The 27,789-nt window shown below is 33.1% G+C and overlaps 1 protein-coding gene across 1 annotated transcript in view; it reads left to right on the top strand.

Annotated features, from left to right (window-relative positions):
• LOC126780187 (GIGYF family protein Gyf) overlaps positions 1 to 27,789 on the top strand; it is a 60,149-nt gene that overhangs the window by 26,451 nt on the left and 5,909 nt on the right. The window contains exons 16-25 of the mRNA XM_050504433.1: positions 420 to 536; positions 19,855 to 20,163; positions 20,545 to 20,763; positions 24,638 to 24,718; positions 25,122 to 25,234; positions 25,455 to 25,533; positions 25,746 to 25,946; positions 26,238 to 26,315; positions 26,685 to 26,808; positions 27,190 to 27,366. Of these exons, the coding sequence (XP_050360390.1) occupies positions 420 to 536; positions 19,855 to 20,163; positions 20,545 to 20,763; positions 24,638 to 24,718; positions 25,122 to 25,234; positions 25,455 to 25,533; positions 25,746 to 25,946; positions 26,238 to 26,315; positions 26,685 to 26,808; positions 27,190 to 27,366 (1,498 nt within the window). The remainder of the gene's footprint in view (positions 1 to 419; positions 537 to 19,854; positions 20,164 to 20,544; positions 20,764 to 24,637; positions 24,719 to 25,121; positions 25,235 to 25,454; positions 25,534 to 25,745; positions 25,947 to 26,237; positions 26,316 to 26,684; positions 26,809 to 27,189; positions 27,367 to 27,789) is intronic.

Here is a 27,789-nt window from a genome sequence, read left to right as displayed (position 1 = left end):
CGCGTAGAGCAACACCGGCTGGTATTTCAACATGTATCGATATTGCTGTTTCATTTAATTCTCTGCCACTATTTTTAATTCACTAGTTGTCACATTATTTATTTGCGGTTTGTATTATCAGCGAGCCAGTATCAAACGAGCTTATTTTTTTTAGTTCTACGCTTGAGTCTAATGTATATATATTTATGAAAAGATTTTCTTCGATAGGTTTTTCTTTACAATCGATAAGTCTATACCGATCGTCGCCGACCTCATTGTCTACCTGACCATTCATGTCTGGAGATAAAAAACGTTATTCATTCAATTATGTAGTGCATTGATTGATGTAACGCAGCTCATATTTTGGTCGCTTTAAATGTTCAGCATCATACATCGATAATCATAGTACACAGATGTTCTTATAATTGTACGTTTTTCAGGATTCGCTGTGGGGCCAGCCGGGACCGACACAGGATCTGATGTGGATGCAGCAGACCATTAATGCCAGAAACGATAGCGGAGTTAATAATTTGCCCATGTTTTTCTGGGATCCACAGGTAGGTTTCGAATAACGCTCGTCTTATTTACTTTTATTTCTTTTTTTTTTAACAATGTACAGCATTATTACTGTTTGAAATTCGTTATATTGTTTTGGAATGAAAGTATTAACCGTCGCTGTCTTGCGTTTTGATTTTTTAACAATCCTTATAATACATTCAATGAATAAACAATAGAAGAACCGTTACAACACACTTAATTTATACATTATAGTCTTATTTTGGTTCTATCGTATTGTTAACGAGTTAATAAATTGTTTAAAAGGCGATGAGTTTCATGTTACATTATTTAAATCACTTACGTTTTGTAAAAGAATGACGTTCATTTGAAGTTGTATATTTGTATTGTCTGTTTCTTATTTCGTTAATTTTAAATTTAGCTTATTTTTTAATTTAAATATCTATGATATGACGAATTTGAAACAGTAGCTTGCTATTTTTCACTTGCATTACTATAAGGGTATTATGCTGATAATTAAATCAATTAATTATTTTTTAATTTTTTAATATTATTATTACATCTTAATTTTAATTAGAAACATCAATTCGTATATAGTTTATTATCGGCATAAATATCTTTATAGTAAATTAGCTTGAAAGTCGATGTTTTTAAAAATATATATATATATTTTTTAATATTGGCAAAATGATAAGAATTTGAAACAAAAACATCGATTTTCATATAACAGAACGCTTCCCACAACTAAAAGGAATCATGAACAACATAAAACATTGCACATTAACTTATCATAAATGTTTAGAAATTTGATACAGAATGTAGTTAATAGTGGTACAATTGCCTGACGCCTCAGTTAACCCTTACGATGTGTAGAGACCTAGTACCTTTCAATGTGCAGCCTTCTTCATACAAACATGAATCATACAATTAACAACGGCTAATTCAACGAAACCTAACCTAACCCGTTTTGTAATGATTATAATACAAGCCTTTCGTCGTCTAAGTTTTACGTAATACGTAAGCGTATCGACGGTTCGAAACTTGTCGTAGTGTTCGCCCTCTCGATGATTAATCAACGAATTATAATTTTAAACATTTTACCATCGTAACTTTAATGATATTACACGACTGATGTTCTATAAAAAATGTTATGTTCAGGTATTATTGAAAACATTTTAACAGTTTAAATAATCATTGATAAGATCACTTACTAGAACACTGTAGCTTACAGCACTGCGCTACGAGGTTTTATTTATTTTTGTATTTAAAAATATGTTTGTTCGTGTGTGACAAATATTGTGACTGAATTTGAAATCAGTTCTATTCAACCGTTCACAATGTACTTTTTACAATATGCACGAAATATTGTGCGAACTGTGAGCTTTCAATACAGTTGTTAATCAAATATTGTGATGAGCGGCTTTGTATTCGCATCAAATGAACAGAATCCCGAATTTTCAATGCCGTACAAATGTAAACGTAGTTTTTTATTTAATTCGTTTGTTAGGAAATCCCAGACCGCACACTCTGGTGGAGGATTTAATAAATTGACTTCAGTGAAACTAAAATACGGCTAAAAGCCTCCGGCGGCCGCCGCGGCGGACTGCTGTCAGTCAGCACTGTAACGGAAAAAAATGATATTTAAAAGTAACAAAGGGTATTTGCTATACCTCATATTTGCGCCGCGTGACATTTTGAAATGGACGCGGATTGCTTTGTTCGTGTTGGATTTTCCAATACCACCATTTATTAGCTTTCGTTTCCTTTTGTATGTGTGAACCAATGTTTTATAAACTTGAAGCATTAAAGAAGAATTCTTTGACAGAAACCTACAACTAAATCAAAAATTAAACAATTTTTATGTCCGTTTGTGTTTAGGATGGCATTTTGATTAATTGTATCGAGGTTATTTCCGTGTGTAATGGATTAACTCAACGACAAAACCACACACATCAGTCGTGTAATCTCTGAACATTACAAAGATGGAAGATGTAATAACAAAGAATCGTCCGTCGTGATCGCTCGAAATCGATTAAAACAGTCGTACCATTAGCTCACCTAGTATTTCTTTTTATATTCGCAATAAACAGTAGTCTCGCAAATAAACAAAGCAATTGAATGTAACGAGTTTCAATCTGATTGTTAAGCTTAGCGGGGAGCTAAGTGTATAATTGACTAATTCTCACTTAGACGTGCCCAGCCCGTGGACTTCAAAACTCAGCCTTATCGAGGGCGTGTTACGGTTCAAAATATTTTTAAGAATTTAATCTCATTGTATTTGCAGAAAAAAACATTTTGGATTGCGTTAGGTACTTTATTGGAAAAATAAACCATTTATTATCAGTCGAATGGTCTGTTCAATACTATCTGTATTTTATATATATTATAGATTTGTAATATATTAAAGTTCAGAAACATAAACTTTGTCAGCATAATGATATCGGATATTCGATACTTCCCAACGACGTCTTAATAGAGAAAAGACTCATCAATGTCGCACGCAAGACATGCACAAAAGACTGTCATTTTCTCCATGTCAATCGACTATTGTTACCTTTGTAGATATATCAGTTTTCATATCATAATCCGATTTTAAAATGTCTTAGTATTTTTCAATATATTTCAAAGTGAAATGAAAAATAATATCTATTTTTTAAATACATTCTATATGTTACGCGTTTCGTTATCTTTTGGAGTGGATGGATCCGTAATGGGTCACGAAGAACCCATTCGATACAACGGCTTGTCACCTCGAAATGGATTTGAATAGTATCGACAGTAGGCTCAAATGGATTCGTTATACGAGTAGTAGTTTAAATAATTTCATAATATATCGGTAAACGTAACAGCAAAACAGTAATGATATTTGGTAATTATCACTTAAGATAACAATGTAGTCATATGCAAAATATTTGATAATTTCGACGGTTCTGACATTTCCATGTCCATTTTTCATCAAATCGAATCAGATTTTAATATAACTTGGGAGCCTTTGAATGAATGCCTACCTACGTTTGGCTTTTGCATGGTTTGTTAATCTTCGGCTTGTACAGTTGTGTTTCAACACCGAGTGACAATTTTTATAAAAGAAAATATAATTATATATATACGTGCTTGAGTTTTAATCTGCTTTTGATTCTTTAAATTGAATTTTGACTTTCAAATGCGTAAAGATTTACAAATTCTACTGTTTTTTATATTAAATTTTAATTCCGCGTCTATTCTACTGTATACTATTTTTGGTGAAGTTTGTTGAATGTAGAACGATTTCGGAATTTTTATTTCGATGAAGTCGAATCAAAATATTGAACTGTGTCGGTAAATACCAATTTTTCTCGAATTTCAAATGTCGATAGACTAATATGTACCTTCCTGCATGATTTGTCAAAGTAATTGTTTTGTCATATGCTTTATATATAACGTAAGCTGTGTGATATTGAAGTAAGATGTTACGTAAAATATATCGGCATATGACCAAATTATATTGAAACATTTGTAGTAAGAGTCGTCGGATAGTTCGATGTTAGACAATCTAATCTGTCCATACTATACGCCTGGAATGCATAACCAATCGAAATCTTAGCTTTATAAAAATATTCATGATTCCTTCCGCTGCTTCCATTTGCTTCATATATTGCAACCTTATTTATAGTTTTATTTAATGTTTTATGTGATTTTACACATCCGCTTATTGCAAAGCAATGTTTGCTTATCTGTCTGGAAAGAGGAGCTTCGACGATAAGGCATGCAAGACTTGTTGCATACCTTCACCGAAAGTATATTCATATTGCTTGATGAGAACGTTTGGTGTTATTTTATTTTTAAAAACTATTACTTAATTTTATCGTTTTTTTGAAAATGATTTTACGAAATCTTTCTCTATACTGTTTCTTCCGTGCTACTATTTACTGATTTTGTATTAAAATATTTGTTCATAATACGGCATAATACATTTCATTAGATTATTTTAGTGAATTGTTACGAAAATTATTATGTTTTTAACGTATTAAATAAATACATCAAGGTAGGTAAATGGCTAACGGTTCGACAAGATTAATTCACATCTACTGTGCTTGCTAAATAATTTGATACCGATACGATAATATAAGGCGTTACACGCCTACCGACTGATAGCTTTTTAAGATATTTTGAATAATATTATTTGGGTAACCCAGTGTTTTGCTGGGTTGCAGGTGTGGGGCGTTAAATAGGGGAAAATTAAAAGGGATGCGCTTCGTACCTTTTTATCGATCATTTGTTGAAGCGGTTGTTAGCAAAAATACAGAATGCGCTTGTTTAAATAATTATAATTCTCATGTATAAGTGCGGCGTCGGAGTCAAATCTTTGGTTACTAAACCTGACTCTTATTTTAAGGCGAAATGAGGTAAGAATGGAAGGGACAAATATAGCATGCGTTATATTAATATTTACTACCTTCCATTTAAATAAAATAATAGATTAATAGACTAACAGATTGCCAATTGAGTTATTTAATTATATAAAAAAATAGTAAATAAATTTATGCAGGTGTGACAATATTTTTTGATAGAATAATTAAATTGCGAATTATGCGCCAACATCATTACTTGTTGAGAAAATGAAGTTTTTTGAAAAGCAATTTGAAATGTTAATATCTCGAAATTTGGTTAAATATTAAAGAAAAAAATGTGAATGTGTAGTTGCGGTAAATTTAACAATTATTGAGAAGGTAACTCACTTAGTTTAACTAAAGGAAGTTTAAGAACGGTTTCATCTGAATTCGGATATATTCCCACTAGGGTTTTGGTGGAATATCATATCGATAAATAGGAACTAGCGCTGCTGTCGCATGTCACCCATACTTCTAACATATATTTGTTTCCTTAATCAGTTCCTGCGACACTGTTGATGCTGTATTCACTATCATATTTAAATTAAAAGAATACATAGTTTTCGGAATGATTTGTGTGCAAATTAAATGGAATATTGCCAGTCGTTGTAGATAGAAAATTATAGGAACGAGATCGTGCTCGAGGGAAGGGGCGTCGTGTGAATGACGCCCGGGTGAAATCTGTTTTGATGGCTTTATCGTCTTCTTATAATGTGTTTTTTTAAAGTAGTGTTAAACAAAAGCTAACTAAGCAATACCATGAAATCCTTATTTATAAATAAGTATTTTTTTTGATACGCAGTTGTGGTCATACAATTAAGAACGATTTGATTTTCCAGATTTTTTTAATCGAAATCATGTCCTTTGTATTTTTGTATTCCTTCTTAAAAGTAACTAGTTATGTTACGAAATAGGCTACATTAATAAGAGCACACGCTATTAGGAATATAGAAGGAATATAATTTTTTTTAGAAATTTTATTTAATCTCTATAGTAACAAATTCAAATAATAATAATAATATCCTGGGACATTTTTCACACACTACACCCAGACTCAAAACAAACAGACATGTTCATGCACACAAATATCTGTCCTGGGTGGGAATCGAACCCACAACCTTCGGCGAGAAAGGCAAGCATCAACCAACCACGCCAACCGGCCCGTCAAATAGTAATGATATTGGACAAATAATTAAGAACGATTTAATAAACTACTTAAGAATTGTCTTCAAATAAATCACATGAATGTGAATTTCGTAAAGAAAAACAAAAATATAATACCCTTTTAAAATAATAATAATACTTCGTAGCATGTCCACGGCTTTTAATTACTGCTTTATACCGGCGAGGCGTTAACTCCCATCTATTTTTAACATTGGGATTGATCAATGCCTCCTTCTATCGCCTTTATAGGTCCAACACTATGTCCAGAAAATCACCGCCAAATTTTCACATTTCCTCCACCTGCTTTAAAGTCACTTTTGTGTACGTAGGGTCGAATGATTTATTCGGTGTGCGTCGTACATATCGTTTTCCATCAGACAACACCGTAGTTATTTTTGTTTCGTATGAAAAAAGAAAAAAAAATCAGTATCTAATTGTCCATTTATATTATATCATACCTTAGAGATGACTTTCTCTGTTTAGGTACCGGCGGAACATTTGAAGTAGTTTGATGGCAAAATGCTTCACAGCATTGAAAACCATCGTTTTTGAGCATTGCAGATGATAGGCTATCTTTTTACACGACCAATTCTTCTCGCGAAGTTTTATTGTTACTTACCTTGTAGATTTTTCACAACATTTATTTTTCCCATTGTTCGCATATAAAGCAAATCACCTTTAAGACTTACAGCACTAGATGGAGCCTAAAAAATATAAAAAAAAGTCACCATTTTACCCTCATCCCTCCCTCTGTGGCACACCGCTGATGATACAAAGCAAAATCGCCATGCTGGGAATGGACGTTCGCTGCGACCTTAGTCCAAGGGATTACATCGAGGCTATTATAAAAACAGCTTCACGAAAACTCGGAGTTCTGAACAAGGTGCGGCGTTTTTTCACGCCACAACAACTGTGCCTGTTATACAAAACACAGGTACGGTCTTGCGTTGAATATTGCTCGCACCTTTGGGATGGCTCCGCTAAGTACCTAATGGAGGCCTTGGACCGGTTGCAGCGACGTGCAGTACGCATTATTGGCGACGTAAAGGTCACAAACACCCTTGAACTTTTACAATTGCGTCGCGAGATAGCAGCACTGAGCGCTTTCTATCGTCTGTATCATGGCGAGTGCTCTGAGGAATTATTCTCTCTAATTCCTGCTTCCCCCTTCCTTCTTAAGTCCACGCGAGCTGGTTCTCGATGTCACCGCCTAACTGTGACATCAATTCCATCGCGCACAAAGAAATTTGGCAACTCCTTTCTTTGTCGCACTACCAAAGAATGGAATTCCTTACCAGCTCACGTGTTCCCCTCCTCTTACAACCCGGGTTCCTTCAAACGAGGCGTGAAGAGGCATCTTGCGGGCCGGCAAGGCGGGGACGGCTAGTACAGAACATTCTTCCCGACTGTACTGGCCGTCGTCGCGTTTGGACTCTACTACCACTTACCATCAGGTGGAGTAGAGTCATTTGCCATCCCGGGGCATATAAAAAAAAAATTATAGGAATAGTGGCCTACAACCACAGTCGCAGTGTTGTCTATTTAAATTCAAATAAAAAAATAAACTATTCAGCATTCTTAATTATGTAACCAGCCAGTAAGTAGTAATACTAGGTTCAGTTCATCTAAAGTATAAAGTTTACCTATTTATTTTTTAGCCTATCATATGTATCAACGAATGCATCGCTAGTATGGAAAACTTTTGCGATACCAAGACAAATACAAAAAATTACACGCAATTAGTTATACTTGTTAGTTTGAAAAAATCTTTCCTTGAAATAAGCGTTCTTAACTATATGACCACACCATGTATATGATTTGTTGTTTAAATATGCGAGTGTTATAAAGAAAAAAGTATTAAGAATTATGCTTTATATAAATAGGCGTCCAATATTTATAAATAGTAAATAAATACTTAAAATTATATAAAACACGTTGGCCGATGCGTGTTATGCGACGAAAGAATAACTAAGAATATAAAACTTCTTTGATAATTTCGAAACCGTCACGCGCAAAATGCCAAATGGCGCCTTTATGTAATTTTCAAATATACCAATTTTAAATACTGAATACTGTTCAGTAGTTTTTCTAATATGCAATATGATGAGAAGTGAAGTAAAAAACGGGAAAGTTGAAAGGAGTGCGCCTCTTACCTTGATGTCGACAAAATCCTTGATGCTCCTTTATCAATAGCTACGCACGGCCACTGTGCTTATGAAAAATCATTCGGAAGAATTATTAGTGGGAGCTGTCTAACCGATGCGGCGCGGTTGTTAATTCAAATGTCGAATGCAGATTGAGCTTATTTGAATCGGCATGCGTCGAATCTTCTGCTTCGAAATTACCGGTCGCTTTAATCTTGACGCGAATTTAGGTAGGATAATGGGACAAATTTTAGAATTTCGGACATTTTTAATATTTATTATGAAGAAACGGACAGGTCGCGTAACAATTAGGTTTCTTAATTATAAAAAAATAATAAATTAAATATATCACATTATTTCAGAGGTTTTAACTCTGTAAATGAAACACTAAAACCTTTACTAGCTTTAACAACATCTGTTAGACAACATTTTTTTTTTTGGCCTACGTCGCTCGGTCTTTTGAATGCATAATTATTTACTGTTTTAATGGTTTGTTTAACACCATTTGTCAATAACGACAACAATTCTTATGAAGTCAGACGATCGTAGAGAAAAAACGCCACGATATTTTTTTTAGGTTGGCGTGACATGTGATGGTACTAATATTTTTATCTTGTTGGTTTTACGATCGATTAATCTAAAACCCGATTGAGTTTCTCGTGCTTTCCACGCCCACGGCGTTTAATAATTACTGACTACGCTCCGAGGTGACACTCAGTTAATAACATCCAATATTTAACGTATGACAACACTTTGGTTGCCGTAATAAACATCGGTCTTCTCAATACCGAAATCAATTTTGTCTATGAGTCGACATGTCGTACATAGTAGCCGAGTTGAGATGATTAAAGTCCAGGCGAAACTATTTATTTAAATCCGAATATATCACAGCAAGTTTCAAGAAATTTGTGCTTTCTATTATAAAATAATAATTTATTAACAACACTCATATTCATTGAGGTTCTTCTTTGAGTTCTAAGTTACTGAGGTCGAATTTTAAAGTGATGCCAGAAATTTATGTGAAGTGGTTTGTTCACCTGCAAATCTCAGTATTAATGGATCTATTATATGATTACTCTATATCGTTCCATTCGTTAACGTCACAAAATTTCAATTTTTTGCCTAGTAATATAATGGATTATTAATTAAAGAAATATAAAGACCTTAAAACGAGGGTGTTTTCTAAAACCATGTAAACATGGCCATTTTGTTTTTCAATTTTCAACATAGAAATGAACAAAAATCTAAAGTACAAAAAAACCATAGAAGAGCTCGTTTGTAATATGACCTTGCATCTCACGGCTACCGGAGGTCAAGTAACTTATTTCCCGTAACAATTTAACGTAACTTGCATAGTGATTTTACTCCTGGACGCTACAAATATGTTAGCAATAATTGTAGAAGCTCACGTTACCTTCTACAAACATCACAATATTGATAAATTACTTTGATACATAAACCCACGTGCTCATTTTGAATATAACTTTTATGAGATACTCGTCTCGTCTAACGATGAAGATTTAAGATGATGCTGCTGCATTTTATTAATTTGTTTCAAAATATCCTGTAAGCCACATCAGGTTTTCATAAGTTTAAAAACTTGCTTTAATTACCTAATATAATTTGAAAGATGATATAAGGTACGGACAGAATATGGCAATAAATGAATGAAACGAAAATAAGGCAATGGCCTTATTTTCGTTTTTCACTTCATTAATTGGTTCATATTATTCGCGTCCTCGATTGTAAATTGTTATTCACTTTTTAGAAAGCTTCGTAGTTCATGATTCCTTTTTGGAACTTGGGTTTGTTTACTGTGTTTTATAATGAATTAGTAAATTCAGACATGATCTAATCATAGTCGCCGATAATATCAAGATATAACATTAATAGACGAAATGTTGATTTATATTATCAATTATTATTAAACTTTCAGGATGAATAAACTTCTCACGGGCCTCTGCGTTAGCGGACAAACATGACATTTTTTTTTTAAATATTTGTTTTCAATTGTTTAATATATGTAGCTTTATATCTTTTTTTGTTATATGTTCATTCGCAGTTGATCTGTGACAATGTTGTTTTTGAATTACTGCTAAGCATTTTATGTATCAGTTATATTGAATTATTATTTACCTATGGTATTAATTACATTTTGGCCTGTTATATTTTATATTAACATTAATTAATTATTTGATTACGGCGATTTAATATTACATGATATTGTAATAGTCGGTCGGATCTAAATATCCTGATTATATATATATGACAATGTCATATACCTTTGATTGTTGGTCTTTCATAATGGAAAGTAACTAGTGTGTTAGTTTGTTAGGTAGCGATGAGCCGCAGGAGAATCTCGGCAATCGTGACTTCTTGTTTATTGTTACTTCTTATTTTACATTATGTTAGGTTATTAGTAGCGATGAGCCGGCTGTTAAATTTCGCTGCTTGTCTTTATTTTGTGTACATTTAATATATTACGTGACGTAATAGTAATGAGCCGAAAGTTTATAAAAACTTTGCATTCGCCACTGCTCTTCTTGTACTGATACTTCTTCTTTTGAATGTTTAGGTCAATATGTTAGGTTAATGATAGCGACGAGCTGGCTAAAAAAGCCTTAAATTTTTCTTAGTTTTCTTCATCTCTTATATCTGAATGTGTAGAATTTAATGTTAGTGTTACGTTACAATATGGTAGATATAGTCGTGTTGTGCTGATTAAACGTAATTTGATTTTTATTATCGTGCACAGAATTAATGAAGGTGTTAATAAAGTTAATCAAAAATAGTGAAATGTTATCGGTGTAAGTCGCCTCGTATACTACTCATGTCATTTAAGCTTTCTCGAGGCATTCTTGAGAGCGTGAAACTAAAAAAAAAATTTCCTATATCGATATTTAATAAGGTTATGTTAAAATTGAATAATTACAAAAAGTATGTCAAACAATTATAATTTAAAATTCTGTTGTCGTAAAAGAACAGAATATGTTAATTTGACAGTTAATTATGTGTGTATTAGACAAGGATACATTGTATTCTAATAAATATGAAGTAAGGGATAGCTTATATTTGTACTGTCTATATGTTTCTTTGTCTGGTAGATATTTTATTGCTTTCTATTCTATAATAACATCACATTAAAAGCTGACTCGAATTCATAATTAAAATACTTACAAACGGCTGACACAGGTTCTGGTGCTGTTCCCACGTTTTAATGTATTGAGTATACATTTGATGTAAAGGTTTTGTTTTGGGATGGAATTGTATGAAGTAAAATTACTTATAGATAAAATCATATAGAATTATTTTTTATACCTCTTTTGCTTATTTAGAATTCAATTTCAGTTCTGGTTAAATAATTGATAATGGCGTTAATATCACGTTTACTTGAATTAACTCTTGCACACTTACTATTTTATTCATGTCTTAATGTTTTTGTATACGTAAATTTTGTCTAATAATATTTTTATCGTATATAAAGTGACATTTATTAAAAGTAGTAGTGGTACTTTACGACCGGCATTTCTTCGGCAAGTCTTGCCCAATAGCGCAGGTCACAAAGGTTGTATATGACGATGACTCTTAGGAAACTAATGAGGTGCACTGTAGGATTGAAAAATATGAAACGATAGGCGACCGATTGGTTGTAGGTAATTTTTTATCAAAATCAGGGAATTCAGCGAGTTTGACTCCTAGTAACAATAAGCACAATTCAATTATTTATATTAAAAAATGCATTCTACTGAGAACGACAATTGGATTTTATAATAAATCATCACTTAGAATTGTTCATACAATTCCAATTCGAAAACTCACCTGAATATATTACACTTAGCTCAGCTCAATTTGATACATTAGCGGTTTTAACATTAAACTGACAGTTTTGTGACCCGGCACGTCACTGCGTGATTTCTTGTCTTATTACTATATACTGTAGATGTACTTTAGAAAGTACGATAAGCGTATATTAATACTAAATCGAAACAATATTCGAAGATTTTATCTATTAAGAACAGTTTATCTATTTCCATTATGTTAAGTTTTGATTGATCTTATAATTTGGCTGTTAATAAAGACTGAATTAGTACGATATGGTGATTGTCAGTAGTGAGTTGGATGAAGCAGGGTACGAGAGTTAATTTGTCGATCTTACCAAGTTACCAAAGTGTGAAATTAAGGTGATTGAATAGGTTTAATAATTTTTTTTTTACATATCTTTTTTCGTTATGGGTGTTCTTTTATCAATCGGAACTGCAGCTTCCATTGTATTTGTAACATCTTTTTTGTATAAGTTTACCTGTTGTCATCTTGAATAAGTTTTGTTTAAAATCTAATTAATAAAGTTTATGGAGAAACACGTTTAATTTTATTATGATAAAGAACTGATTTATGTACTTCCTAAAACATGTATACATTTATATGTTCTTAAGAAAAAAGAATATCCTCCTCCTGGAATAAGAACACAATCATAAGACATTTCCCAATCCTAAAGATTTCTGCGTCTGCAGACCCGTCTCGCTCCTAGAGATGTATCGAATAACAAAGATTAAATGTTCAATAAAACTTGTGAACCAGTATGTAGGCAACAATAGAAAACAATACATCTATTTGTTAATATAAGATCCCGGAGGATTGGATCCGATCAAGAAAAATGAATACAAACATAATATAAACTTTGAACTACCCCGTGAGAGAGAAATTGTAGTTCTAACGATAACTACAACTGTAGGTACATTTTTATTCTATTTTTTCAAACGGTATTTCCTTTATTTCTTATCAAATAAATTATTTATTAAAGATATTAATATTATTCATGGAGTACTCTCATTGATGGTCATTATTACTACGCCTTGCTAATCTTTATTATAATCTTGAAACACTAATCTACACAATCTAACATCTAGACACGCGGTATCGTGTCAAGCCAAGTTCAAGCTAACAGCCACTTTTGGACCCCCTCATAACTAAAAACTATTTCACATAAACATGTCAAATTTGGCTTATATATTGAGACTTGCGAGATACATATGTGCTCCAAATTTCATAAACACACCTGAAACCAAAAATCGTTATTTTACATCACCGACTGACCTATAGATCAAAACTGTAACCCAGTTCCAGATGACCTAAAAAGTTCAAATTTGGCATCCAGATAGGTAGTTGGGTGAATACAAAGGAATAAATCAGAAACTAGTTAATTTTTATCATTTTATTATTATTTTTCAATTAATTGATTCTATTAGAAACACTCGGTGCCTGTAATGTAAGAATCAGCAATCAAAATTGATGACAGCCGGTCTTTATGAGAATTTTAAGATCTTCACGTAAATATATAACGAGTGGAATACCGCCCTTATTTTTTTTAAATAGAAACATGTGTATTTTAGTACTTATAACTAACAGTATAGTCTACTTTCGTATTTATTACGAAAATTATAGTAAAATGATAAAAATTTACTCGATAATTTCTGTACAAAAAGTAATGATATCCCATCAAAAACATAAATGTGAAATGAGAGCCAAGTTCAATATTATGATATATGTCTTGGTTGTTGACTTCAACGACAAAAGAAGTGAGATCTAAATGGGTGCCAAGTTCAATGGTCAGTCCTGAAATTTATTTATAACAAATTAAAATATTTTATAACAACTTAAAATATCATTTCTTCTTATAACTTAGGATAATATATTGAAGCCTAAGGTCAGTCTTGGCTAGTTGTCAGTTCTACCAGCAAGCCAAATTTTCGGAAGAATAAAATAAGAACTTAGAACTTTAAAACTTGGGAAAGCTATAATATAATTCGTATATGAGAACAAAATTGTACTGGTATTTAACCGCGGTCTCATCTATTGTTACATTAATACAATTATTAAAATAGATCTGCATTTAACGATGTTTCAAATAAATACCATACAAGATAGATCATTAACGTATTATATAAATATAAGCTTAACACCACTCATCACGAGATCTCCTAAACTATCCCCCGATTGACTTGAAATTTGTCACAGTTACTCCTTCCCGTAGACGCTCACATACATTCTTCTTACCTACCCGCGCGAAGCCGGGACAATTAGCAAGAACTTATTAATATAATACTTAATGTGGATCAGCAACAAAAACTATTATCCGTTTCCAAGTACTGTTAAGATTGCGACCTTAAGATATTGCGCTACTCGTGTAAAATAGAACAAAATAATTGATTAATTTAATGAAATAAATACAACGTTGATAGTTTATTAAAAAAAAACCTATAATTATGCTTGACATGAGAAACAAGGTACGGATTCACAAATAAAAATAATTTTAACATCAAATTCCTATGAGTTCGACACCCATAGCCGACCTGTTTTCTCATATATCGTGTGTTTCTAGTAACCATTTGGTCATTATGAATAAAGTGGTATTTTTATACTGTACTTACTTATTGGTTTCTGTACTTACGGCGTCTTGACATCGTACGCTGCGTTCCAAAAGGTCCTATCTTAACAACGTATGTGATATATAGGAGAGTTTTGGGGATAATAAAATACTATATAGTTTAAATTAATGCAATACTATGCTGAGCTTCTTTCATGGATAATAGTTATAAACGTCATAATTTAGTCTGTATAATTTCATAATAAATGCTCAAATCTGGCTCATAATAGCCCAGCATAGCAACGACGCCTAGTATCATCACTGAGCTAGTGAATAGTTGCTAAGCATGTCAGTTACTAGGATACATGGCCGATTATACAGGAGCTTATTCACACGTCGATGAGTCGTTACCTCGTTCCGTCCCAAACTAATAGTATATCTTAATTGGCGTGCTGTCGTATCGTGCTTACACGCTCACTAGTCTTGTATACAATACGTATTTAAAAATTCGTCAGTCTTGCATTAAATCATAAATAGTTTTATAAATGTATAAAACCATTCGTCTGAATGAATGTGTGAACGACCCTTAAAACTGTTGAGACGAGATCCACGCTTATTATTACGAGTACATAATTTATAACAAATAAAAATAATTTTACAATATAATTAAACAACAAACACTTAGATTAATAAATAACCGGAGAGTTTTCTTCTTAATTAGTTAAGAATTTATAATTAAATTAAATCTTAAGCAAGTACATCTTGCTTAGCAATTTCTCTTTGATACAACTTCAAACATATGTTTAATAATCGTTTCTGCGAAAATGTACAACATCGATACACATAATTACATAGCAAGGAAGTATAAACTCAATCGTAGAACCGTAACACACATGCACAGCCATATTTAATATAGAAACTCATATATTGAATGTGTAATCGGATATCATCCATAAATCCTCAAACGTCTGCGGTCAAAGGGGTTGCAGATTCAAAGGACATTTTTGGCCGATATAAAGTTAGTTTGTGATCTGCTTATTAATAAATATAGTTAAATAAAACCAGGACACCTTATTTAAATCATTCGCCATGCGTACCGTGGCCAATCGGTTTTGCGAACGGTCAGTAACGATCGCTGTGAAGGCATATTATTTGAAGGAGATCTCTGAAGAGTTTCCTATGTAAAATAAACAGTGTATTTTCAATAAACATTTTATAATAACACATTGTTTGCTTGCAATAATACTACGACACCGATGATAAGTAATTTTTAAAATTTTACCTCTTATCATTAATAATTGTACTTAACTGTTTAATGAATTCCTACGTCATTCTCTAGAGGCACCTTCCCGGACGAGCTACTTATAAAGGAATTCTATTTCTCGTTTGTTAGTAATAGTTTTATAGTATTTTTAATTATCTACATATTCTTTATTAACTGGTGAGCGCTTTTTCGAATTGCATTTCACAAGTTAAAGGCTTCAAGTTATCTCTGATATTTCATTTAAATCCTTACAGCATTCGTAACATCTTATAAACGTTTTACATAACGTTCTTTTTCTCTTTTTTTTTTTCTTTTAAAAATAAATAATATCGTGGGACATTATACACACGGCCATCTGATCCCAAACAAAAGAGCTTGTACTATGGAAACCAGACAGTATATCAGTTATATACAACATATACTACTTTTCTTTTGTAAATACATACTTATATATATATAATATTATATATAACTGTAGCTGATTTTACACAACTTAAAAACTATTACTACTACTTTATAAACACAACTTAACTTAGTTTGTGGACTAAGTTATTATATTAAAACTAACATGTTATATACATACCCTTGTAACCTATTACATTTATTTTCATTACACTTAATTAATAATCTCCATAAAGAATACAACAGTGAGAAATGTTGAGCGGTGCTCGATACTCCTAATATTAACTTGGTCTCCATATTAATATTAGATTCTGCAACAGTTTCTATATCGTCGGACGCCGCGTTGAACAATCTGAAATTAGATTAGAAACTATGTTATAATATTTTTAATACATATCATACTGCAGTTAATGTTTTCTATTTAATTTTCATTATTTTACACGTGAAGCATTTTATTGTTTATATTTCTATCGAGGTGAGAGGACATCGAAACGGCATATGCTTGCACAAAATATTCTTATGTTAAATGTATCCTTCGCTATTGGCCGAGACAGCTTTTGTCCGACATAGTCTTCTATATACTAGTTTATATTGAATTTGATTGCAGCGACATAAGCTATTAAACACTTACAAAATGTATTCGCATGTAAATGAGATAATACTATTAATTCGCACTGATATACACGTTATTAATAATTATGCACCTTTGTATTTTTCACATGCTTACCAGCGTAATTTACACGTATAATAAAATCTCCAGTCCGCATGGTTAATAAAGTTACAATATATATATTGTTATTTAAGCGTGTGTCTCTGTGTGTTAACGTTAAACATATAAATATTGCAATACGCATTATAAATTGAATTAATAAACTATCCTTTACGGCTAGACCAAAGGGGGTAACAATAAAATAACAAATACATTATTTTTTTTTTTCATTAAATATTTCTTATTGTTGTTCTGATCGAAAACTTAAGAGCAAAAAAGTCAAATGATACGCTAATATTTTAAAGTTAGGTGAAAGTGGCGACAGACATCATTAATATTAGAATTGATCGAATCTCATCAAACGATCTTACCTCAATGATGTTAATATAACACGGTAAAGCACTCGGGCAATCGCATCCCGGCCGACGCTCGGAAGTGCGGAGAGGAGACGTGTATCCGCGTCGATGCTCGAGCGGCGAGTAGATACGCTTGTATGTCGCATCCGTCAATTTAAGATGCATGTTGTTTTTAAAATCGTAAAACGATCAAATGATAAAATTATTGATGCTAACCGCGTTCTCCGCTTAAAAACCTCGCTGCAGTGTATGAACACTTCATTGAATACGTATCAAGTTAACATAATTGTTATATTTTATCGCGGACTTTCTAGGTACTGGCGTCATGTTTATTACTTTACTTCGGAGTAAATTTTCAGTAAATAGTTTTAAACAGATTCAGATAATTAAATGTATTAATATTAAAAGGTCGTGCAATTAATTTTTATTTCGCTTTTACTTAAATGTCGCACTGCTAGACTAAGGCGACTGAGACGCCTCTTTGTAAGGAGGGCTTATTACACCGCCTGCACGAAACGGTGCTTGTGTATCACAAATAGCTGATATTCAGTGACACGTACCGATTTACTCCATGAATTATGCTACAACGAACGATTGCAATTAAAAAAAAACAATCATTCTTATAAGTAAACAAATAATATAAGGCCAAAAAGATTCTGATAGTAAATTGACAAACGTATAGTATAAGTAATTATGTCATTCAGTTTTTAAATTAGCAAGCCCGCGTGTCAGAAATAGCCAGCACTGGTACTAGAGTACTAAGACGAGACTCGGATGCAAGGTCATTGTAAATTGTACACGTCCGTGCTGAAGGGTTTTTGTACGCATTTAGTACAAATCGCATACACTCATACTTGATTAATAGTATTGAACAGTTTATAAGAATTTGTGAATCAATATATGGAAAGTTTTACGAAACCTTAAAGTACATGCGACCCGTGAGCAAGTGGTCACATAATCTATTGTCACAAAGCGATAGTGTTTTTGTGTTCCGAATCGAAGAGAGGAGAAGGAATAGTGAGTCAGTGTAAATACAGGCAAAAGTACAATAACATCTTAATTACTAAGGTTGGTCGCGCATTGGCGATGTAAGATATTGCCAATATTTTTTACAGTGCCAATGTCTGTGGGTGGTGCTGACTTTCCATGAGGTGGTCCGTTTGCCAGTCTGCCAAACTATATTCAATAAAAATGATGTAGTCCTGAAGTATATTTTTATGACGTTAGTTAATTTGTATTTCTCATTACTCTATAACTATTGATGACTCTTCTAGAAACACAAACTAAATTCTTCCACAATTTATTTATTCCTGTCAACGGCTGTTTCTGTTTTAAGTTAACGATTGTGATGATGGCGCTTTATTATTACCATAACAAGATTAAATAATAATTAAACTTTCATTAAAAAAAAACTTTTGTACCTTATTCTAGTTTAAATGATGTCGAAAAGTTATTGCGTTCAAGAAGATTATATTTATAATAAGCTTTGAGTTTTTTTTTTCGTTTTTAATTAATGGATAGGGCTATGTGCAACTCTCTCGGGTGGGGATCACACAGTCAACAGCAATTCTATTGTCAACCACTTTATATAGGTGTCCGTCTGATCCGTCATTAATGTTCATTGAGACAGTGTAATTTCGTACTCAAAGAATAGATCTCGAAAGTTGACAGCGACGGTGTACGTACGAGTGTAGCAAATGGTTTGTGCTTCTTGTAGCGTGAGCACTCACTGTCAGATGGCAAACTTCTTCATTTGTCTTCCGATTAAAAAATATTTAATTAAATCACATTCAATTCGTTCATTATATTATCTATTTGATAATAATATATAATTGTAAACATTTTTTAACTGTGCAGTATAAATTAACATTAGTTCAACTGTTTCTATTACCAAACCTTTAACGAATGTAATATTTAGTAATGAATATTTGTTTTATTTTTATTATTAATGATGGTGAATAAGGTGTTTTTATTTCTCTGATTTTAATTAAATAAATAAGTATTTAACAATATATTATATATTTTTTTATATAAATGTTGGTTATTTAAATTTAAAATAAAAATAGTGTGAGTAAAGTTTGCTGTGAATTTGATAACGATTCCAACATACGCAGTGACACACGACACGGAATTGTCATTTAACACGTTCGTTAAGTTCAACCTGTAACACAGCTTAGCTTTTAAAAATCTTCGAACGAAATAAGGGAGTTATAATAATAAAATCGCCTCGCGTTAATTTGTAATACCAAGTTTGTTAATAATAGTAAAAGAATAAAAATAAAATAGCGATTACAAATTGCAATGTTTTTTTTTCAAACTTCATTTCTTACTTATTATATGAAATTTTCCGTAACAAAAAGGTGTCGTATTTCCTTAACGCTTTTACCATTCTTGCGCTCTTCATCCAAGCACGTTCATAAACGCGTGAGCCACGTGAATCATTTTCATGTAGGATGCATTCATCGCAACTAAGTTTAAATGTCATGATTCCTTTTATACATAACACCAGGTAACAATGATCTGTTATATGAAATACGAAGGCAAATATAATTAGGTTTTATATAATAATGTACCTGTACCTTACAGCCATCCTCTGCCATATCGTCCAACTCGTTACTGCCAAAGGAGATTGCTAAGGAAATGAAAACTGAGGATCAAATTCTAGCTCAACTCAGGGCTTCGCAAAACTTGCCTACCCCTTCGTCGGCGCCTTTCTTGACCGACATTACCGCTGCCACGACTTCTGCGTCTTTGACTATGAACACAACTAACGATGGGTTTTCAACTGTAATCGCTGCTCCTGAACTGGAAAAATTGCAAATTTTGCTGCAGACTGACATCATCACAGCACCCCTTGCCCCTACCAGTGAGGTGAAAGACACCGAAGATCTTGAGGTAAGTCTTATCAAATCTGGATTATACAACCTTAGACTATTTCTGGCTATTATTAAACTTGTTTTAAATTCTTTATCTGCATTTACTTTAAAATATTTCAAATAAAATTATGAATGTAAGAATTCATTCAAATTTTTGGCTTATAATTTTAATCTTTTTAAATTACTTTGAAAAAATAATTATTTTTCCCTAGAAATGCTTATTTGTAAGTTTTGGTAAATTTAATTGTTTATTTGTTTTTAAAGGAAACAACCTAAAAATTCGCCTTTAATATATTTTTTAAGAATATGTATTTTAAGATCCTATGTCTTATGATCTTATGTGTAATGTCGTTAAATGTCAGTCAGATTAAATCCTTCAGAGTAATTTTGCTCAACTCAGGTTACTGCGACTAAACCAACTAAAGCTGAAGCTACCTCTGAACCGCCAGCGAAGTCGTCGCCGGCCAAAACTTCATCGGAGAAATCAAAACAAACTAAAAATGACACAGAAAAATCTGTAAAAGCTAAAGACGGTACCAAAACTAAGAATAAAAAGAACAAAGAGGAAAAGAAAGAAGATAATGACGCAAAGAACAAAGACGAGGAAAGCAAGTCTGAGGTTAGTAGATTCTTATGTAACTAAATTTGTACACATACCTTCATTCGGAGACGGAGGTTACGAAGATCGTTCTTGCTGTTCCTGTAGAATCTCTTAATCTTCTTGGTTTTAAAGTATTTCCATATGAATATTCCATGACCTATATGAACCATAAGTAACGTAATTTGGTACTTGGTGGCAGAGCCCTTTTGGGTTCGAAGACTAAATTGTATTTAAAATTATGCGATACACATAAATTATGCATATGTATCCATTTTGAAATACAGGTGGAAAAGTTTTTCAACCAGATGTACTACGATTTCACTATCGTTGCGACTTTTATGTACTGTATAAATAGTATTTTTATACAGTGTTTACTAAATGTACGTAAAACAAACAAACAACTCGTGCAATAATTTAAATAAACTTATGTATTCAATTTAACATTTACGAGTCGCTCAGGACGGTAATCAAATTGAGAGAATTGCAAAAATACAGTGCCGCTTTGTGGAAGTCACTGAATGTCGAAATGATCAAAATCGAAACATCCTTTTTTAAATAGGCACAAACAAGTATTTGTGGCTATTTAAAAAAGTATGTTTCGATTTGAAAGTTCAAATCGTCATTTTACAATTTTAATTTAAAGTAACCCTGTTCGGAATGTAGATTCCACCGTAGAATCGACAGAATCGGCAAGAAACTGTAGTTACACTTTTCATCGACCAAAAAATGTACATGAAAAAATCAATTTATTTATGTATCCTGTATGAACATGAACGAATACTAAATCCAAGCTCTTATATCATTTATAAAAGTGTAATAATAAGCCTTATTATTATTTGTTAACATTATGTTTTAATTTAATTATAATTAAAACGATCTGCGGAATTGTAATTGTGTGTTATACTAAAATTTTCTGCGGATTTTTATTATTGTTTTAAATATATAGTGACGCTACCGTAACTACCCCCCGGACATCTCGTTTATGAAGAGTGAATACCGTTTTTATGTCTGAAACATAATACGACATGATACTACGAAGATAACTTAAATAACGCATTTAAAAGTAGATTTGGGTTTAAGTATTACAAAGATTCAATGTTGCAATCGAAGGTGTGTGTAAATTTGTAAATATTTTTTTCTTGTGTATGAATTATGATGAAATGCTCTAAATTTAAGTTTATACGACTTTATATGACACTGTCTGGCTGCGATCTACGTCTACGTCGTCTTGTTACTGATGATGTCGTTCTGCTCGACCTCGGTCTCGCAAACCCTGCACACGACATAATAGCTGAGGAGATACTAAACTGTCGTATGTGTGAGCACAAACACAATAACACTGTATTCTCTAGCCTACATAATATGATGGACTGATGCTGTGACATGAACGGCTTAACGTGTTCAACGGCTTAACGTGAGTTTCCTCGGAAAGCTGTTGTGTCAGATATTTCCATTAGATTATGTAATTGAATGCATACTCGCTCTATGCAAACGTCTCCTGCGAGCGTCTGTGCACTTGGCTATTGTGTCAGTTGTAGGGCATGCGTGGCAGAGTTCGAGCAGAAGGCTGTCATCGCTATCATCGTGGTCATCGTCATCGTCTTCGTCGTCGTCTTCGTCATCTTTATGGTAAAATACATAATTCAAAATTGAAAATAACACGACTGCCCTGAAAAAACCATTTTTCACATTTAAAAATGAAGTCGTACCGTTTCCATGTGTATATATATATATATATATATGTTTATTTATATATATATATATATATATATATATATATATATATATATATATATATTAATTAAGCCAGTTTTGCTCGAGATGATGCTAAATATATTACACTCCTTTATAACAGTCATCTGAACTCCCATTTTTTGGGCAGTCGTGTAAAATAATAATATATTTTGAATTTGAATAGAATGTTTGTTCTGTATATTATGTCTGTTTGGATATAATTTCATCTTATTTCGTTGTATAATTGAATCTGTCGTGTATCTTAATTCTTACGTTATTATCGTGTATTTCCTGTATAAAATATACTTGGTAGTATGGCTTTGTGCAACCCATCTGGGTAGGTACCACACACTAATCTAATATTTTACCGCTAAATACCCTTTAAACCGGTAAGCAGCAATATTGTTGCTTACCGGTTTGAAGAGTGAGTGAGCCAGTGTCACTACAGGCACCAAGTTGGTGGCGCATTGCACCATGCCGTCAAAAATATTTTTTGTCTTTGCCTTCAAATTGGGTCAAAGTGCCAATTAATAAATTTAATTCATTAATAAATAAGGTACATTATTCAACCCAATATATAGATGATAAAAATGCGTCGAGTTCGTACTCGATGACTTTCAGGATGTTTAATATAAATTTAATTGTATACGATTGACATAACTTTGTATTTGAAATTTAGGAAAATAGTAATAACTGAGTTTCTTGCCGGTTCTTCTTAGTAGAATCTATATTCCGAACCGGTCGTACCGTGCTGTACATTTAATATAATCCGACAAGAGAACGATTTACAAGAGCGTGTAAAAACCTTCTTGAATAAAGTATGATTTTGGTTTTATGAATTATGCTCTTGTTAACCGGCGCATCGTTGGCCATAAACGAAACATATTTAGTCTTTTAGCTCCATGGCTTCTCTCAGTTGATTTAGCAATGAATAAAGATAAGGGTACCACGAAAGCTGAACAATTGTATTGTTGTTTTTTTGGTTATTCTGATAGCCTTCCCTATATAATCAACTATCGGCCCGCCCCGACTTCGAGTGGGTTGAAAAATTATTATCTATCTTAGTAGATATCATGTACGTTTCACGTTTTCCTTTCACATACTTATAATAAGTGACATAAGAAATGCATATCACCGCCTCCGAAGGGAGATCTTATGTTTAAAGAAACATTAGTGATCGATTGTACAGAGCTCTGTAATGGAGAAGACTTTTAAACGAGTTCTAAGTTTACCTGCAAAAGCTCCTCGAGGTACCATATGAAATGATTGACGAAAATCATTCACCACGACGCCGTGCCGTTACACGGTGGCCGGTGCCGCACCGTAGACGTGTCCACGCCCTAAAGGATAAATATGTCATAAACTAAATTACAATACTTAAGATATTAAAATTTTAAATTAAACCAACACCATAACAGTTGAAAAAAGCTTTGAAAAAAATAATCTATTGTTTTCTATATATTATTATCCTTATGAGATAAATATATGTTCAACAAAGCAACCTTACCTACTTATTATTTTCGTGCAATTTCAAGAATTCATGCAGCCATCTAGGTCGCGACTAATTCCGACTTGTTAATGATAGTAATAATCATTACTGTAGCGATATATATATATATACAAAAAATATATATGTATATGTCGATGTCTTTATGCACTCGGTTTATTGTGTCTGTTGTGTGTGTGTCCTGCGTGGCAGAAGTCGATCAGAACGCTGTCATTATTGTCGTCGTGGACATCGTGGCCATCCTCTTCATCGTCGTCATCATTGCTGCGGTAAAATAATATATTCCGAATTTTATTAGATTACTGTACTTCATACAATGTGTATATTGTGTCTGTTTAGTTTTATTTTATGTTTTTATTTGGATACTTATTTGAATCATTCCAAAATAAAATTGTTTTGTTTTTTACAATTCATGTAGCTTCACAATTATTTACATTGACGACTTTAATATGTATATAAAAATCGATAAAAACGGTGACTATACAAATAATAACCGCGTGGAATAGTGGCAGGAATGCTAAAGAATGCAAGAACGCTCTGGCCGAAAAATGAACCAGCCCTCATGTCACCAGGGTGTTTTAAATGTTTGCGCACGATGACTCTGAGTTCTATTCAATTTATTGCAAAATAATATTACAATATTTTTTACAGAAAACATCATCTGAGTCTTCACCGGTAAAGAGCAAGAAAGAAGAGAAGCAAAGCAAAAAAGATCTAGAAAAGGAGAAGAAGGTGAGACTTCTACTTTATTTATAATATATCATCTAACGTTGATAACAAACATTGCTAAAGCAATAGTCTTACAAGAGTTAAGTTTCTAGAAAACTGAAATAAGCCTTAGTCGAGATGGCGAAAACAGTTCACTATTTATATTCAAATACAAAACGAGTCCGGTTATATTAAGTCAATGTGGCCCGATGGTTATCTTACCTGTCTGGTTAGGTTCTAAAAAGTTATGAACAGTGCATATTGTTTTTAATATGAAACAATTACACTTAGATTATAAACAGCTTTCCATTCTTTTTTATAACACCATTGCGCCACTAACTTTGGGAATCGATTGGAGTGATGATGTTTGACGTTAGAATATTTTATGAGTTTACTTCTTTAGTTCGTTACATGTTTTTTTTTACAGGAATGGATTAAAGAAGGCTTCACAATCGTTAAAGCTCCCGAGAAGAGCAACAATAAGGAATCCAAGAAGAAAGCAGAAGAGAACAAAGCGGTCGAGGAAGTCGAAAAGAAAAAGTAAGTACTCATTTACTTATTATACATTAGTTCATTTAATTAGTACCAAAAAAGTCATGTGAACTATATTAACGATTTGCATGTACGCATGTAAGCGCCTCCTTTAATAAGATATATTTTTACTTGATAGCCAATTAATTCAGAAAACTACAAACTGAATGAGAAAGCATCACACTCGACAGGTTGTTCTTATGTTTTACAACAATTGTTATCGTTCTAGGAAAGAAGAAGAGAAGGTGATGGTCATCGTTAAAGAAGAAGAAAGAGGGAAGATGACGGAATTAACAAAGAAACAACAGGTCAGCAAGTCGTTTAAAACGTTGAAAAATTAAACGCTTTAATTTAAAATAATACGGTATATACAGTTATAATAAATGTTACAAGTATTAGTAAATAACAAGACCTTTTCAAACTTTGTAGATACCTACGCCATACGCCATGTAAGCCGTTGTACATATAAATGTATTTACCAACGAGTGGTCGAATTTAAACATTTCCTTTTCAAAAACAGCGACATATACTTGATTCACTCTCGAAGAAAGCTCCGTGGTCCGCAACGCCGGCGGCGACCACGAAGGAAGGGATCAATCTCGCCGAGATACAGCGCCTCGAGAGGGAGAAGAAACTGGAGCAGATAAAGGAGCAGCAACACATGATGCAGCTGCTTGCACAGCAGCAGGCAGAGGCGCTGGCAAGAGAACAAGTCATAAATGTATGTATTTAATTTGTATAACGTGCATCTATTGTTTGTTTACGTGTTCGCTTATCTGGCTGCAGCTTATGTTTATTTGCGACTTTTTAGCTCAGAGATATTATGTCGTTGACTAAACGTTAATAAATTTATGCTATGGTTTTTATTTAAATATTGTGCTTGAATTATAATGTATATAATTTAAAAGTATATAATCCAAACTTATATTTTGAGTTGCTACGCTTTGCTTTCGCACCGCCATTAATGAAAAGTACGATACGAAAATTCTTTTAGAGTTTGCTCAATCCGCAGGATTCGCAGGCGAATCTACCCTGGAGTAAGAAGAAGCCGAGCAACAGCGGCTCCGGGCAGAGTCTAGCTGAGATACAGGTATACTGAAGAACCTTACTTACGTCGCATAGATTTAAATCTTTATACAAAATTAATAAATATACATTACAAAAGGTTACCTTATATAAATGGAAAATTATGTAAATTAATTTTATTGGTTGTAGAGTGTTGCGCAGGCTCGCGTAGTCAGTGGGCTTCGTCTAAAACACACTCATTTGTTAACTTGCCAAACTACAATACTCTATATCGCTGCGTTTCGGTTTAAAGAGCGAGTGATTAGTAGCGGACACCCGGACATAACATCTCGGTTCGCGTTGTTGTCCGCGCATTGACAGTCGTCTCTCTACTACTACATATGTAATAACCCCTAACTAAACCTCAAGCCTCTTTCTACCTTCAAACAATCAGGCGGAAACGAGACGGCAATCGGCCGCAGCACAGGCGGCTGCTGCAGCTCAAGCCATTGAGGAGGCCCAAGCGCTGCCACTGCCGCCGCCCATTCACGTGCCGTGGGGGAACTCGCAAAATGGGGGTAAGTCTAATGATGGTACTTGGATATAAGATGGGGAGATATCTTATATCACCGTATTTTCAAGAGAATTAGTGTTGAATTTATAATGTAATTTTTCACTTGCGTGTTTTTTTCATAGACATTTCAACTCGACGTAACCACTTTAATTATTGGCATAATTATTTTAATATTAAAATGTGTATATACACAATATTTAATTAAAACATTTTTTTTAGTAAATAATACAATTCGATTTAAATGACACACATAGGGTCGACAAAAGTTCTAATATAACACTTTAAAAAAAAACTGACGCTTTTACTCGTTGAGAATGCCTTAGTAGTGGGTAGGTTTCCTGCATACGAGTTCTTAATGCGCTAAATGTTGATAAAAACAAATTAGCAGGTGGATTCTGGGACACTCAACCTAACTCGTCGAAGACGGAGAAGCCTCAGGAATTAAAGCCGGAGAAGAAGAAGAAGGTTGTGGTCTACGCTCCCAAGAAGGAGACCTCCCCGGTGGCCGAGTTCGAGGCCTGGTGCGGCAATGTGCTGACATCGTGGAGCTCCAAGATTGATGGTAAGTTAATTATTACTATAAATGTGGTCGTGTGATCTACGAGCCGTTCCGACCGTTAATGTATAACTCGTATATTGGAAATAACCGATGTGGCATATATTATATTTATGCTTTGCTTATTATCTGACGAGCCGGTTGGCGTGGTTGGTAGATACTCGCCTTTCACACCGAAGGTTGTAGGTTCGATTCCCACCCAGGATAGACATTTGAGTCTATGAACATGTCTGTTTGTCCTGAGTCTGGGTGTTATTATCCATATAAGTATGTATTTACAAAAGAAAAGTAGTATATGTAGTATATCAGTTGTCTGGTTTCCATAGCACGAGCTCTGCTTAGTTTGAGATCAGATGGCCGTGTGTGAATTATGTCCCAGGATATTACTATGCTTGCTCTAAAAATACCTTTCTTGATATTGATCAGGAA

The sequence above is a fragment of the Nymphalis io genome, chromosome Z (assembly GCF_905147045.1).
Source record: "Nymphalis io chromosome Z, ilAglIoxx1.1, whole genome shotgun sequence".
NCBI classification, from domain to species: Eukaryota; Metazoa; Arthropoda; class Insecta; order Lepidoptera; family Nymphalidae; genus Nymphalis; species Nymphalis io.
This window is presented reverse-complemented; position numbering and strand designations above follow the sequence as displayed.